Source organism: Astyanax mexicanus, chromosome 20 (assembly GCF_023375975.1).
Source record: "Astyanax mexicanus isolate ESR-SI-001 chromosome 20, AstMex3_surface, whole genome shotgun sequence".
Taxonomy (NCBI): Eukaryota; Metazoa; Chordata; class Actinopteri; order Characiformes; family Acestrorhamphidae; genus Astyanax; species Astyanax mexicanus.
In genome coordinates, this window is record NC_064427.1 from 3,576,274 (window position 1) to 3,591,665 (window position 15,392).

General features: G+C 40.0%; 1 protein-coding gene across 2 annotated transcripts in view; it reads right to left on the reverse strand.

Moving 5' to 3' along the window:
• The window catches only part of glis3 (GLIS family zinc finger 3), a 39,695-nt gene that overhangs the window by 15,663 nt on the left and 8,640 nt on the right, over positions 1 to 15,392 (reverse strand). For both annotated transcript variants that reach the window (XM_007250236.4, XM_007250235.4), the window contains exons 3-6: positions 14,314 to 14,482; positions 12,051 to 13,239; positions 3,637 to 3,798; positions 302 to 412 (exon numbers count right to left, since the gene is read on the reverse strand). In XM_007250236.4, the coding sequence (XP_007250298.3) occupies positions 302 to 412; positions 3,637 to 3,798; positions 12,051 to 13,239; positions 14,314 to 14,482 (1,631 nt within the window). The remainder of the gene's footprint in view (positions 1 to 301; positions 413 to 3,636; positions 3,799 to 12,050; positions 13,240 to 14,313; positions 14,483 to 15,392) is intronic.

The following is a 15,392-nucleotide window of genomic DNA, read 5'->3' on the forward strand; positions in this document are numbered from 1 at the left end:
CTTTTTAAAAAGTATGATTAAAGTTCGAATTTCAAACATTTGATGAAAGCATAATATTAATGTAATTTTAATATATTTTATTTATATAGTTAGTATATTTACAGCATACTTATACATTTCTCAATATGTTTTAAGTGCAATTAAGGATATATTTTTTTCACTAGGGAAAATATGTTTAAAGAGTTACCACTTAGTCCAAAATTGAAATAACTTGATTAAATACTTCTACATTAAATATATTTCAAATGTGACTGAATGCACTGTTAAGGTGACTCTAAATCAGCGCTGGAGTGACTCTCACCTTTTTCCTGGCCTGCTGCTCCTTGGTGGAGTGTGATTTGACATGCTTACGCAGGGAGCTGGGATCCGTGTAGCGCTTCAGACACCCTTGAATCTGACACGCATACGGTTTCTGCACAGAGAGAAACACAAGCAGGTAGCTGTGCGGCATTTTCACAACTGCACCTGCACCACAGTCTGTGCAGCATCGTGTGTGGGTGTGCTGGAATGAAGACATTAGTAGAAATGACAGATTCGCTGTAGACTCAGGGGCTTTATTTCCGCTGTGCACGAGGGGCTGCGCAGAAGTTCTGCTTCAAATGTGTCAAATTATTCAGTCAATTTAGTATCCAACAGAGGTGGGTATTAACTCCCCACATATTTACTCTGTTACAGTTACTTTAAAAGTTACTGTAAAAGTAAAAAAAAAAAAGTTATTAGGAGATTTATGAACTTGAAGAACACCAATTTTAAGCCTGTTTCCAAAAGCCTTCTTAGGGCCCCACCTTACACTCTGCGTAAGGTGCGGTGTAATGTTCATTGCTATCTTACATTCCACAAACAATTTATTTTATGCCTTACATCTGCGTCATTTATATAGCAAAGGCGCCTACAAATATATCTACGTGGATCACATGGGTGGGCCAGCTGTATCTGCACCTTACACAGAAGAGACGCAGAAGTGTCAACTAAGAGTCAACTGAAAAGTACATAGAATTACTGGTTCATAACTCTGTAGACATAGGGCTCTATTTTTGCAATATATAGGCAAGCCGTGATGGTCTCAAATGAGGTGTAGTTCAGGTAATTTTTTTGCATATTGCCATCTTGGCAGCGGAAAACACATGTGTGCCACTGACTAATTAAAACCCTGACAACAGTCAACAACACAGTCAGATGTGTATTGCTATCTTGGCAACTCAGGTGGCTGAGCGCACAAACAGTATATATTGCTTGTACTTCTTAGTTCACTCCACAGCTGCATCTATGCGCTAGAAAGACATCACCAGTCCACAACTGAAACACTGATAAATATCTATAGCTCTGGAAAAAAATAAGAGAACACTTTCTTATAGTGCTATTTATAGGTTTATATTTGAGTAAAATAAACATTGTTTTGTTCTATAAACTACAGACAACATTTCTCCCAAATTCCAAATATAAATATTGTCATTTCAAGCATTTATTAGATCATATTCATAAAGTTTTAACTGTTCAGAAATCAATATTTGGTTAAATAAGCTTGCTTCACGCATCTTGCCATGTTCTCCTCCACTAGTCTTACACACTGCTTTTGGATAACATTATGCTACTCCTGGTGCAAAAATTCAAGCAGTTTAGATCATCCATCTTTCTCTTGATTATATTCCAGAGGTTTTCAATTTGGTAAAATCAAAGAAACTCGTCATTTTTCTTGTCTCTTGTCTCTTATTTGTTTCCAGAGCTGTATACATATAGAGAAAAGTGGTACACTGTGATTTCATGGTAGTGTGAAGTGAAAATACAGCCTGGCCTGTATTAATAACTATTAAATCAGTTCTTAGTTAGTCATCTTCCATGGCATACTGTATATTATTACAGCCTGTTCACAATTTTAAGCTACCCAGATTACTACTAGGCATTAGACACTTTTGTCTACAGGTTTTACGGAAAGCCCAACTGGTTCCCAGTAACAACATATATACAAACCTACTCACAGCCCACAGCCCACCCATGTAATCCCCACATAAGCTTTTCAACCATTACAAAACGCTTCGAGTAAGTTCTGCGATCGTTTCGGGCACTCCAGCTGCACAGCATGTTCTGATCTACCCACAGGTTTCCGATGCTGCTCAAGTCAAGAGGACCGTGTGGGTCATCCCAGAACAACAACTTGAGTTTCTTAAAGTAGTTCATGGAGGATGTTTGAGAGATGTTTGGATCACTGTTCTGTTGTATAAGTCAGCTTCTTTTCGGTTTGTGTTTCTTGCTCGATTGTGTCTGTTTTTTCTTCCAGAATTGGCTGATAAATTACATGGAAAAAAGGACTGAGGCAAACATCTTACCTCTCACTGAATTCAGGTGTTTCATTCATTCAGTCCCATTATATACCTACAGTTGTATAAAATTAAACACATAGCCATGCAGTCTTCCTTTACAGACATTAGTGAAAAAAATGCTGTCTGTAAAGAGTTAACTGAACTCCAATGGCGTTCTATGTGTAATATTTTTTTCTCTCCTAGATATTGCTCAATCAGCTGTGATTGGTTGCATATAATTATATAATTAACAATTAACAGTGTATGCACTTAGGAACCACAGAAACTCATCCATAAAATGTGTTTGGTGGGTTGATATGTATGTTTATGTATTATGTGTGTTTGTTTAGATAACTGGGACTTGTGGGGGGGTGAGTTGATTCCACTGGTAAAGCAATATTCACCCTTTTGGTGTTGGGTAAGAAGGTGGATAAGGGTCTTCACTGGACGGATAGTGTAGTATGAGAGAACACTTAAGTGTATGGAAGTTTTACATGGTCTCTCTTGTTGTAAATAAAGCTTACTCAGGACAGACATAGCTGCATACCCTAAACTGTAGCCTGACAGGCACCTCACAGAAATATAAATATGAGCATTTGTGATTAAAATGACAGTAAACAGGTGAATGTGATAGTAATAGTGAGAGGTGTAAGAATTTAGGTAAATTGATTTACATGTGGTTAATTAAACAAATTTGAGAAACTGTTGCTTGTTTTGACTTTCAGTGATTTTGACAATTTGTATTTGTCATGTATGTTAAAAAAAAATAAAAAAACGTTAAGCTGGAAATTGCACTAGGTCGCTAATTACAGTATGTTGCCTGACTTTGTTTTGGCTATATTTATAGGACCTTATTTAAGCAATCTATAGATCATCAACCGTGCACAGTGCAGCTTAATTTAGAGCTCGTCAGTCTGTCTTTGCTATCGTAACGACAGGAAAAGTATGCCTTGCATGACTAGGAGGGTGCAAAAGGCATGTATTCATTCTTTAGCGCTCTGACTCTGACCTGTTTGGTGAATTGCTATTTTAACGGCGCAGCTACCTGGACTTGTCCAAAGCTTCTCAGCAAAGGAAACTGAAATGCTTGTTTACTCGGCCATTTAACAGAACAGCATTGTTTTATTAATTTTTTTAGTTGTCTGTTATTGCTGATGTAAAAGTTGGGTTTGTCCATAGTTTAAAAAACAGTACATTCTCAGCGTCTGCTGAATTTTAATTTGGAATAATTGATCACAGAGCAAGTGATTAATTTGATGATTTTTTTTTTTTAATCGCCTGACAGCATTAACTACACTCAGTTGGGATGATTAATGATGGAGCGCCAGTGCAGACTCACCGTGTCGATGTGTGTGCGCTGGTGCTTGGCCCTGTCGCTGGAGTTGCTGAAGGCTTTCTGACAGCCCGGGTGCTGACACGTGTACGGCTTCTCTCCGGTGTGGCTCCGCAGGTGGATCTTCAGGTTCTCCAGGCGGGAGAACGCCTTCTGACAGCCCTCAAACTGTCCAGCGGAGGAAAAGAGAGAGATGACGGGAGATAGAGAGAGAGATAGAAAGAGAAAGACGGGGAGATATCGTTATTCCTGTACGTCAAACATGCATATTGTTTATAGACCTGAGAGGGTGATCCGGCTTGACCTGAGGGCCGAGCGGCGTCTCAATCTTCATCTCCGCATGCTTCAGCCAGGAGGGGTCAGTGTTTTACTGTTGTAGTCAATCAACCTCTCTCCATCTCTCCATGACTTCTCAGGTTTCACACACACAGACACACACACTCTCTGAGCCCATTACCTGCTCCCTGTGGCTCTAAAAGGCTCTGAATATATATATATATATATATATTCATGTGTGTGCGTGAATATATATATATATATATATATATATATATATATATATATATATATATATATATATATACACCACTGTGACTGACTGAAAGAACGGTATAAAAAGTGAAAAGTCCCTTTCTGTTACTGGTGCTGCCGCTAACGCACAGAAACGTCCTCCAGCCATGAAGCCAGGCAGAAGGTCTCGTTGCGGCTCATTACTGGAACATTTTAATTTTTTTGCGTTTGCTGTTTCCTCATGCCAAAAAAACACTATCAGCAGTATTTCGCAATGCGCTCACTCACGAGGCTCGTCCACCCCATGCTCGTTGTCCTCTCTTTGACCACGTCTGTTATGCGTAGGCCTGAAAGCATGTGAAAGCCACTGAGTTGTGAACAGAATCGCTGACCTTATTTTTGGGGAGGAAACAGAACGAGCAATAATTATCCCATGTTTAATTGTGTGTGATGGCCCAAGAATAGCTTAAATTCTTTCTCACACACACTACTAATGCTCCTGTTACGAGGGTTGGGTAGTAATGGGATGCTTAATGTGTTACATAATCAGTTTTTAATATCAACTGTATTCTGGTACTGAGTTACAGAAGGAGGCAGTTATGTGAATTATTATATTAAGGCAATTGGTAGTTGTAGTCAAGGCCGCAAAAGTTAAGTATTTTTTTAATCGAGTCAAAGTCAAGATCAAGACCAGGGGCTCTATTTTAGCGATCTATAGTGTGCTGTAGGGCTACACGATATTGACGATATAACAATGCAGTGTTCATGACATCACCAGCCCCGCCCCCACACGCACGCTGTCTCACGTCCAGATCAATGCAGGGCCTGGAGCAAAGTCAGCGCCAGGCACTCAAATCCCAAGGAAAATAGCAAAACAACAGTAATCAGCCCTTTAATCAGGCATTTAAATGGCTTTTTAAAAGGTAAATAAGAGCGTTTGTTTTTCTGGGATTAAAAGCGTGAATTCAGCTGTAACTGGAAATATCTGCACCGCAAAACTGTGCTGGACTGAGGTGCACAGCTTTCGACATGTGTGTTTACAAGCACGTGCCCAACCATGTGGATGGAGGCCATGCGGTTACCATCATCGCGATGTAGGCAATTAAATATATTTCCAGTTACAGCTGAATTCATGCTTTTAATCGCAGAAAACGCTCTTATTTACCTTTTAAAAAGTCATTTAAATGCCTGATTAAAGTCTGATTACTGTTGTTTTGCTGTTTTCCTTGGGTTTTGAGTGCTCAGCACTGACGTAGCTTTGGGCCCTGCATTGTTTAATATCGCGATATATATTGTCGAATAATAAAGAATAAAGAACATTTGCAATGTAACCTTTTTTCCAATATTGTTTGATGTACATTGTATAATTACTTAAAGACCTGAAGGCTGAGACAACCCAAACAACTCAAGCAGTTTCACATCAAACATACACATACAAATCCACCGATTAAATTAGCCTACTTTACTCTTTAAGTTTTCAACCCTTGTCAAATATTCACGATTCCCATTTTCCCACTTTGAAGGACTTTACAGTGCTGCTGTTGCACTCAGCTGGGTAGGAGGAAGTAAGTGCTTCAGACTGTGGGAGTACGCTTCCGTATGATTGGCTGTGATTGCAGATTTTTACTGCTAAGCTAACCCTGAGCGCGAAGAAACCATAGCTGCCAGCTGTGCATAATCGTCTTCCCTGTACTCAGCTGAGGTGCCACTGTTCTGTGATTGACTGGCAATACTGCTAAACTGTCCACTTGAACTTGGTAGAACATCGTGTTCACACTGTCGCCTATTAACGCGGTTTTCTCACAGCAAAAGAAACACCATCAAACTTTTCTGCGCCTTTCTTGAGTCTGTTTTTTGTTCCCTTTTGAACAAAAACAAGCAGAGAATTAGTCAGAAAAGAAAGAAATATATGATGTTTCTCGGTCTCGGATGCCAGCACTATTGCTGCTTGCCATTTTGTTCCCTGGCCAACGGTCGCCACTCGATTCCTCCACCATCCGCTGTGGCTTCCCTTAGATCAGCCTCTAATTACACGGGGTTTGTTTGAGGAGCTGAGTGTCTGGGCCCGGGATTAAACGCTCGCCTATAAAAGGACTCGGAGGAAGGCGATGCTGTTTCACAGTCGCCTCACATGGGCAGAATATTACCCTCCAAAAGGAGCAATTAAAGAACCCTACAACTGCCTGTTAATGACAGTTACAAGCTATTGATTGCACTGGATGTTTATTGGCACCGAGTCACTTAAAATACTGATATACTGAAGCACCTGTAGGTCAAAACAGATGGCTGAAATAACAAAAAAGATTCAGAGTTTTCAGACCTCAAATAATGCAATGAAAACAAGGTTATATTCATAGTTAAAGTTTTAAGAGTTCTAAAATAAATATTTGGTGCAATAACTCCTTAAAACTGGCTTTTAATCACAGTTTTTTTCATGCATCTTGGCATCATGTTCTCCTCCACCAGTCTTACACACTGCTTTTGGATAACTTTATGCTGCTTTACTCCTGGTGTAAAAATTCAAGCAGTTCAGTTTGGTGGTTTGATGGCTTGTGATCATCCATCTTCCTCTTAATTATATTCCAGAGGATTTCAATTTGATAAAATCAAAGAATAATTTTTAAGTGGTCTCTTATTTTTTTCCAGAGCTGTATATTATACCCATACCCATCAGCAGCCAGAGTCTGAGAGAGCACAATTGGCCATATTATATTTAATACAGTTCACTTCATTTACTTAACAAGTGTATTGTTTGTGCTTAGTTCAGTGGGTTATTCTGAAAGAAAGGACTTACTTACTTTCAACTTTAATTTGAGTTTTTAAGATTTTTACTCTGATAATCTTGAATTTAATCTTTAATTTAATTTTTTTTGTCGCAGAGTTCTCTCAAGTATACGACAAGATCCTTTAGAGCCAGAAATTATACGCACTGTCTTCTTTAATCACCGTTTACTCATTAGGGCGCTAAACTAGCCCCGCACGATCCCGACTGCCCAGCGAGGATAAGAGCAGCACAATCTGGAGAAAAGCAGCCAAATCAATAAGCATTCAGCTCAGGGCTGCGGAGGAAAACAACAGACACAACATCAGACGGGGGAGGAGGTCCTCGGCGCACTCGGCGCAGCCTTTCAGAGTTATTTAATAAAGCGCCGGACCCTGCTGGCTCCGCGGAGAGGCCGGCGCAGCTGAAAAGACAGTGACGCGGCTCCTGTGCGGCCCTCAATAATGCCCCGCCACATAATGCCAGCTTCGTCCCATGCCAGCAGTCAGGCTGCAAACATCGCTCCCTCTCCCCCTTCTTTTGTTTCGACCTTTCTTACGCAAAAACCCTGGCATCTCCACCACATCAACATCAACAACAACAGCAACCGCTACTCTCTCGCTCTTTTTTAACATTACTCTTCATCACCATGGCACTTTTTCTTCATTCAGACACGTTAAAGTGTCATCAAACCAATGCATCAAATACTGTACTTACGGAGTGTAAAATAATGCAGTGCAATTGAGGAGAACATCAAGATTAATCAATCAAAAACAGTACCTAGGAAAGGCTAATTACAGTGTAAAAACATCATACGTCACGTTATATGAGAAAAAAATGTAATACTGAGACAAAGAACAAAGAAACTTCTCTACCACAGAGACAAAAAGAGCTCCTGTAGATGCCAAGATGCCAGCACACTTTCCCTCCTCGTGGTGGTCCAAAACCGCCAAAAGTTCTGTTGGGTCATGTGATCAAGTGTGTTGGAGTCAGTTCCTTTAGAATCAGCCAGCACATAGTACCATAAAATCATAAAGGCACCAAAACACATGCAAGATGCCTGCACACTTTCCCTCCTTATGGTTGTTCAAAGATCCTGATGGGTCATTGTATTGTGTATTGGATTCTGTCCCTTAGAAAAAGCAAGAACTTTCACAGTTTCACTGTTGTAATGAAATTCTACATTCTCAACACTACAAAAATGGAGATTGGAGGACATGGAGGTTCAGTTTATAACTGAGGGCAGTTTTAGACAGGACAAAGTATATAATACGGCTGCACAATATATGACTTTGTATATATATATATATACTGTATATAAAGGCAAACAGTATATAAGACATAACATAAGGAAATATAAAATGCAGTTTTTAAATGATAATTTATTTTATTAAGGGAAATCCAAACCAACCTGGCCTTATGTTGAAAAGTATTTGCCCCTTAAACGTAATAACTTGGTGGCAACAACCGCAATCAACCTTTACCGATAACTGGCAACCGAGACTCATCTTTGAGAATTGGTTTAATTCAGACACATTGGATGGTTTCCAAGCATGTTTAAGATTATGCCACTCCAAAACTTTTATTTAGTTTTATATTTTAAACCATTCAAAGGTTGGCTTGTTGCTGTGCTTTGGGTCATTGTCCTGCGGCAGAACCCAAGTATGCCTGAGCTTAAGGTCAGAAACTGATGTACAGACATTCTCCAGAAGAGCAGAATTCATGGGTCCATCAAATACAGCAAGTTGTCAAGCAGCTCCAGACCATCACACTATCACCACCATGTTTGACTGTCTTTGTGATGTTCTGTTTCTGAAATGTTGAGATGTGTCGGGACACAGACCTTCTGAAACCACCAAATCTGACATAAAATCTTATTAGGAGTTTTTTTATCCTCTTTAGTAAGACAAATGCTGTGAAGTATTGTCAAGAATTGTATTGTCATATATCGAGTGTCACAGAATCACAGTGTTGTGATAATTTTAAGCTATTAATAAGCTGAGCCTGGTACTGTAAATGGTGAGTTATATTGTCCACTTGACAGAGAAAAGAGAAAGACTGCCCACAGCAGCTAAAGGAGAGTAAAGGAAAGCAGCACCGTCAGAAACAGCTGCCGCCTCAAACAAACAACTTAACAACTGCCCTTTAAAAGCTTCTCGCCAAATCTCCTGATATGATTTTGTGGCAGCTATTTCTGGTGCCCACCCCAAAGTTTGCCCTGGCTTCCATGGTAACCCTCAACACGAACACCTGCTCTTCTGATTAAATAAGAATAAGAGAAAAATGAGATGTCATTCCTTCACTGAGGTCCACTGTTTCATGCAGTATAGCTTAATGAGAGCCATATATAGCAAATCAGATAATTAATAAAAGATTTCCATTTCATAACTCAAATACTTTCACTTTAAAAAATACTTGCTAATATGTTAATGCACACATAGTTACCCTGAAGAGTTTAATGTGTTTAATGCATTTTTTACGTTTAAGAAAAATTTCACCAAGTTTGATCTCAGCTTCCTCAAATAATTCTCTCTAATTCTTAATTAATCTGCTGATGTATTTCAAGTTTATAAAATGTATGGATTTATAGAATGAAATAAAATATGGATTAAATATTATAACTAACTCTCACTGTCTTACTCCTCTCCCTTGCTCTCTCTCTCTCTTTCTCTCAAACACACACACACAACGCACACACACACATCACTTTGTCATGTTTCTTCTCCTACCTGCCTAATGCTAATCCTAAATTTTATCAGTTAAAGTCTTGCTCCAGCAGATTAAAAAAAAATCATCCAAATACTGATTATTTTTTTAAATACATTTAGGTACTATAGCCATTTATATTTGTTTTTTCTCTCTCCCAAAACTACAAAGTGATAATCACAGTGATAAATACGTTATAAGCATTAGCATTAGCCGCTAACCACAGCACCTGCTCTTTCACTGTTCAGAGGTGAGTATATTGAACTGTAGACTGCGTGTTTACCATGTTAAAACAAGCTATGTTGGACAAATTGTTAGCTGATAGTGCCCTGGGTTATCGGAAACACTCAGGGTTCCTTAGTCTAGCGCTAACAGTTGCGGTTAGCGGCTAATGCTAATGCTGCTGCACCCAGCCTTAGTGCTGGAGAAACTTCACTGAAAACTTCACCCTCAGACAAAATATTAAATACCTTAGCTTACTGTACAAAAGCGAAAGCGCTTTACTCACCCAAATAAACGTTTTTTAAGGAGAGAAATCTGATTTTGAAAGACTTACAGTTAAGAATTACAGTTTTGTTTACTTAGATGCATTCCCATTTTAATGTAGGCATCCTTACTAGTGTTGCTTAATGCGACTTATCATCTGGTGTGCCTTATGTTTGAAAATAGACCAGAAAAAAATGTTCTATGATCCGGTGCACCTTATAGTCCAAAGAATATGGTAGAATATGTATTATTAAAGGGCGTACTCAACAGTAAACATAGGTAGAGAGCTAGCCTCTCATCTGAGCTCAAGTTCAGGCATGCTTTTCTTACTTCCTGCAATTGTGAAGTGGAACAAGATCCACTTAATTATGATCTTAACGCTCGCGTGTCTGTGCTCGGCCATTCCGGTATGGCATGTCTGTCACTCTTCAAACGAGAAGTGTCTTAATACTTCTATGCCATTTCTACAGTCGAGGAAAAAACATCCATAACATCCATAAACGGCGGTACACTGAGGTAGTTGGCAGCAGGCAGAGATTATTTTAGCTTGGTTAGTGCCTGTGACCGTTCTCCTTCCCTCTTCGCTCTATGATTACGTGCTCTAACAAAACCATCCAACTGTTCAGGCTCCATGGCAACAGGGCTGGTTTTAAGTAATGAGTAAGTGTTTGGAGTGAAAGGTCGAGCGCAGGTATGTGCACCATTAATGATTGCCGAGATCAGACCAGACGAAGAATGTCCGGAGAGCGGCCTTTCGCTAACCTTAACCTGGACACCGTCGCAGCGGGGACTGAGCCGAAAGGTCATCCTCCTCCCTTTAGCACCTGGACCCTTAGCGGTCACTGTCTCTGAGAAGACTGCAGAAATAACTCACAGTCTGGTGTTAAATAAACCTTGTTAAAGCCAAGCTGAAGGTACGGACTGTACCTCGCCGTCCTCCTCAGGCTCTGCCACACCCGCTGGCAGCCTGTTGACTGCTGACAGCTTGTCCAGCTGAGCGATGTCGGCGACAGGAAGCGGACCGTTTCTCTGCCAGCGGTGAAGTGTAGGCCTTTTGTGCAACTTTAATAACGGCATAATTGCATAAACTCGCTTGTCAGTCATTGGAGACTTTTACTAATTAGCCAATGGCCGAGCGCTACAAGAGGAAAATACCTCTGCAGCTAAAGCATAGCTGTTCATAACCTCCACGGGAAAACATGACAAAGTACACAATGAACTTTCTGGCACTTAAAGCTAAATAAAAAAAACAGCTTGAGAGACACTTTGGCAGCCTTAGAGGAATGGCATCCACTGTAATTTTTAACTGAGCTCCTAGCTCCTAGGTTGGTTTTGAAGTAAAGCTGCATGATATTGGAAAAAAAAATTCAACGATATACTGAATATCGCGATATTAAACAATTCGGGGCCCATGACGTCACCAGCCCTGCCCCTACCCACGATACTATACTCACCACCTGAGGAAAACAGCAAAACAACAGTAATCGGCCCTTTAATCAGGCATTTAAATGGCTTTTTAAAAGAGCATTACAAAAGAGCATTTTTTTCTGGGATTAAAAGCGTGAATTCAGCTGTAACTGGAAATATCTGCGCTGCAAAACTGTGCTGGACTGAGCTCTGCACAGCTTTCCACATGTTTATGCGTTTACAAGCACGTGTCCAGCCATGTGGATGCCAGTTGTATCTCCCAACTGCGCTCAAAGTATAGCTAACTTTAGCTCACATTTACTGGTATTTTTGGCGATGATATGGACAATAATTTATAACTTGTCGCATCACCACCCCTTTCAAAGGGACATGATGCCTGATGTTTCAGAAAAGTGAAGTTGAGTGATCCTAACGTTCTTCCCTTTTAAATGATGTACAGTTTATTGATTTTTAGGAGTTTGATTTTTACTATTCACTTCTTCAATTTTAGGTGTTCTATTCTAAAAGTACGTAAAAAAAACCCTCATACCGTGCACTTGTTGGGCTTCTCCCCAGAGTGTACCCTCATGTGGATCAGGAGTTTATAACGTGCGTTAAAAGGTTTGTGCCTTCTGGGACACCCTGCCCAGTAGCAGGTAAAGTCCTCTCCTTTGCGCTGGTCCATGTGCAGCTTCTCGATGTGTTTGACCAGCTCCTCTTTGTGGCTGTAGGTGGCGTTACAGTCCAACCAGCGGCAGCAGTGACCCTCGCTGAAGTCGTCCAGCTCCCCCTCTTCCTCCTCCAGCATGGGGCATAGAGCTAGGGGCTGCCCCAGAACACTGTGATTGTTGTCCATACAAGGCAAGGTGTGTGGATCTACACGGTTCTGGCCATGCCCCAGGTGACCAATAGGGGGTCGGTGTAAATGGTGGGAGTGGTATGGTGGCGGAGGACCTTTGGGGAGGCTGGGGGCCTTAAAAATGGCTGCCATTTCTAAGTGAGACTGTGCAGAGTTAACTTTAGGAAGATAATCTTGAGAAATTTGAGGGTTTTCTGATGTCGCAATGAGGCTGGTTTCGTCTCCTGGTAGAATCTGATGTTCCACGACCAGATTAGAACCTCTTCTTTGGTGATCATGCCCACCCGAGTCTTCCAGCCTTTGCATGCAGGCAGCCACCTTTTCAGATCGATGGTTATTGGAGAAGCTCTGGGAAAGCGTAGAACTGACTTTTGGATTGGAGTTAGAGTTTGAAAACACAGCACTGGGTATACAGCTCCCTCTGATTCCAAGAAGATGCCCGCATACGTCAGACTGTAGGGGTGAAGGGGTAGGGTGAGAAGCTGGAGAACTTTGGGAACCAATGATGTAGGCCACCAACGAGGTGGGAGAAGTTCGAATGACAGAGTTCAAGTCAATCCCCAGACCGTCAGAAAGAGGCGAAATGGAAAGGGCTCGTTTCTTGCATCGGCCTGAATGGCGAGGGCTGTTGGCGTCTTCTTTAAACAGGTAAGCAGGTAGAGAGTTGGGGTTAGAGATGCTGGTGGCTCCAGACATGGACGTGCCTGGAGGAAGGTTCAGAAGCTCCACCCCTTCAGTTGCCTGACTGAAGCTGCTCTGCTGCCCCAGCGGTGGCAGTACACGGTAGCCATAAGGCCAGTCCAGCTTGCTGCTGCGTATCGATTGACTCTCGGCAAGACTAAGGGTGGTGGATGCCAGGGACTCTCTGGACAACACCGACCTGCAACCAGCGCAAGAACGCAAATGTCAGATTTGTTCTTCACGTGGTCATTTCTAACATTTTCATAAGAAAAACATATAATACATAATTTACACAAACTACAGAATTGCTTGAAAATTTGAACCCTTTCTTCTGCATATACAACTCTTTAGTTTCTGAATCAGTTTCTCTGATTTTGCTATTTATAGGTATGTGTTTGAGTAAATTAAACACTGTTGTTTTATTCTATAAACTACAGACATAATTTCTCCCAAATTCCAAGTAAAAATATTGTGATTTTGAGCATTTATTCGCAGAAAGCAAGCAGAAATAACAAAAAAGATTCAGAGCTTTCAGACCTCAATTAATGCAAAGAAAACTTTATGGAAAGTTCATATTCATAGTTTTCAAGTTTTAAGAGTTCAGGAATCAATATTGGTGAAATAACCCTTGTTTTTAACCACAGTTTTCATCATGCATCTTGGTATGTTCTCCTCCACCAGTCTTACACACTGCTTTTGGATCACTTTATGCTGCTTTACTCCTGGTGCAGAAATTCAAGCAGTTCAGTTTGGTGGTTTGATGGCTTGTGATCATCCATCTTCCTCTTGATTATATTCCAGAGTTTTTCAATTTGGTAAAATCAAAGAAACTCATCATTTTTAAGTGGTCTCTTTTTTTCCAGAGCTCTATATGACCAAAACATCAAAACCCCTAAAAGTAGATAAAAATAACCAAGTTGATCAAATGAGACAAAAATATTATACTTTATAATGTATTTGTTGAAGAAAATGATCCAATATTATATGTTTGTGAGTGGCAGAAGTATGTGAACCTCTCTATTTATGCAGAAATATAGTATTAATATAATGTAGTATTGTATTCAATGTTCCTGGAAATAAAAAAGGTTTAGGGATTCAAAATTATTATTTTATTATCAGCATCTGTTCATCTCCCCTCTTATACTTAATGAAGCTCATCCTTTCTGAGTGTTTTCAAATGAATCCTACAAATAATATATTAATATAATACTGCATTTAATCAAAATATCTATGTCTCTCTGACAAGGTTTTCATGAACTTTGACTGTATTTACCTGGTTTCTGTGAGGGGAACCAAAAGGCCCAGAGAATGGGGAGGGTAGTAAGCAGCAGATGATTGGACAGACACTGAAGACACTGGGCTCAGACTCTGGACCACCATAGCACTGCTCGTCACCTGGAGGCTTGACCTGCCGCACGGTCCCAGCAGCTTCCTGTGAGAACCTGTGAGACAGAAGAGGAGAGGAGAGTCATCTGTTATCAGTCCTGGAGCGATTCATCCCAGTACTGCTTGAGTTAAAGGATTAATTGATTGATTTCTGTATCAAAAAATCCAAGAATATTAATATAATCCAAAAAATAATCTATTATTTGCCATGTTTAGTAGATCATTCAGGGAAATCAACAAACCTGGAACTGATCACTTCTACAGCACAGAAGCAAGACTCTCTGTGGACAAGTCATTAATTTAACTTGATCCAGACCAAAACTCATTTTTACCAAGCTCTATGCTCTCATTCTGTTTCTTTGTAATAAGAATAATTGTTTATACTGAATTCCAGACCTTTATTTTTTTATCTGCATCCAGAGATTAATGATTAATTAAGAAAACAGGCTAAGTAAGAACAACTTACTCCATATTAACTGCTCTTTTTAAGTTAATATTAAACTTAACAATGTTTGCTCAAATGAAAAAATCTGATTTAACAAGCAACATCCTTCTAAAAATCACAGTCAAGTAATTCAGCAAACTAGAAGCCTAAATAATGTCAACCACACTGAACCATTTTTGATCAATTACACCAGTATATAAAGCTCTGGAAAAAAATAAGAGATTTATTCTTTGATTTTAGCAAATTGAAAACCTCTGGAATATAAATAATCAAAAGATGGATGATCTCAAGTCATCAAACCAAACTGAACTGCTTGGATTTTTGCACCAGGAGTGTAAAGCATAAAGTTATCCAAAAGCAGTGTGTAAGACTGGTGGAGGAGAACATGATGCTGAGATGCATGAAGAAAACTGTGATTAAAAATCAGGATTATTCCAACAAATATTGATTTCTGAACTCTAAAAACTTGAACATATGAATATGAACTAAAATCTTTTTTGTCGTTTTCCGCCAATAAATGC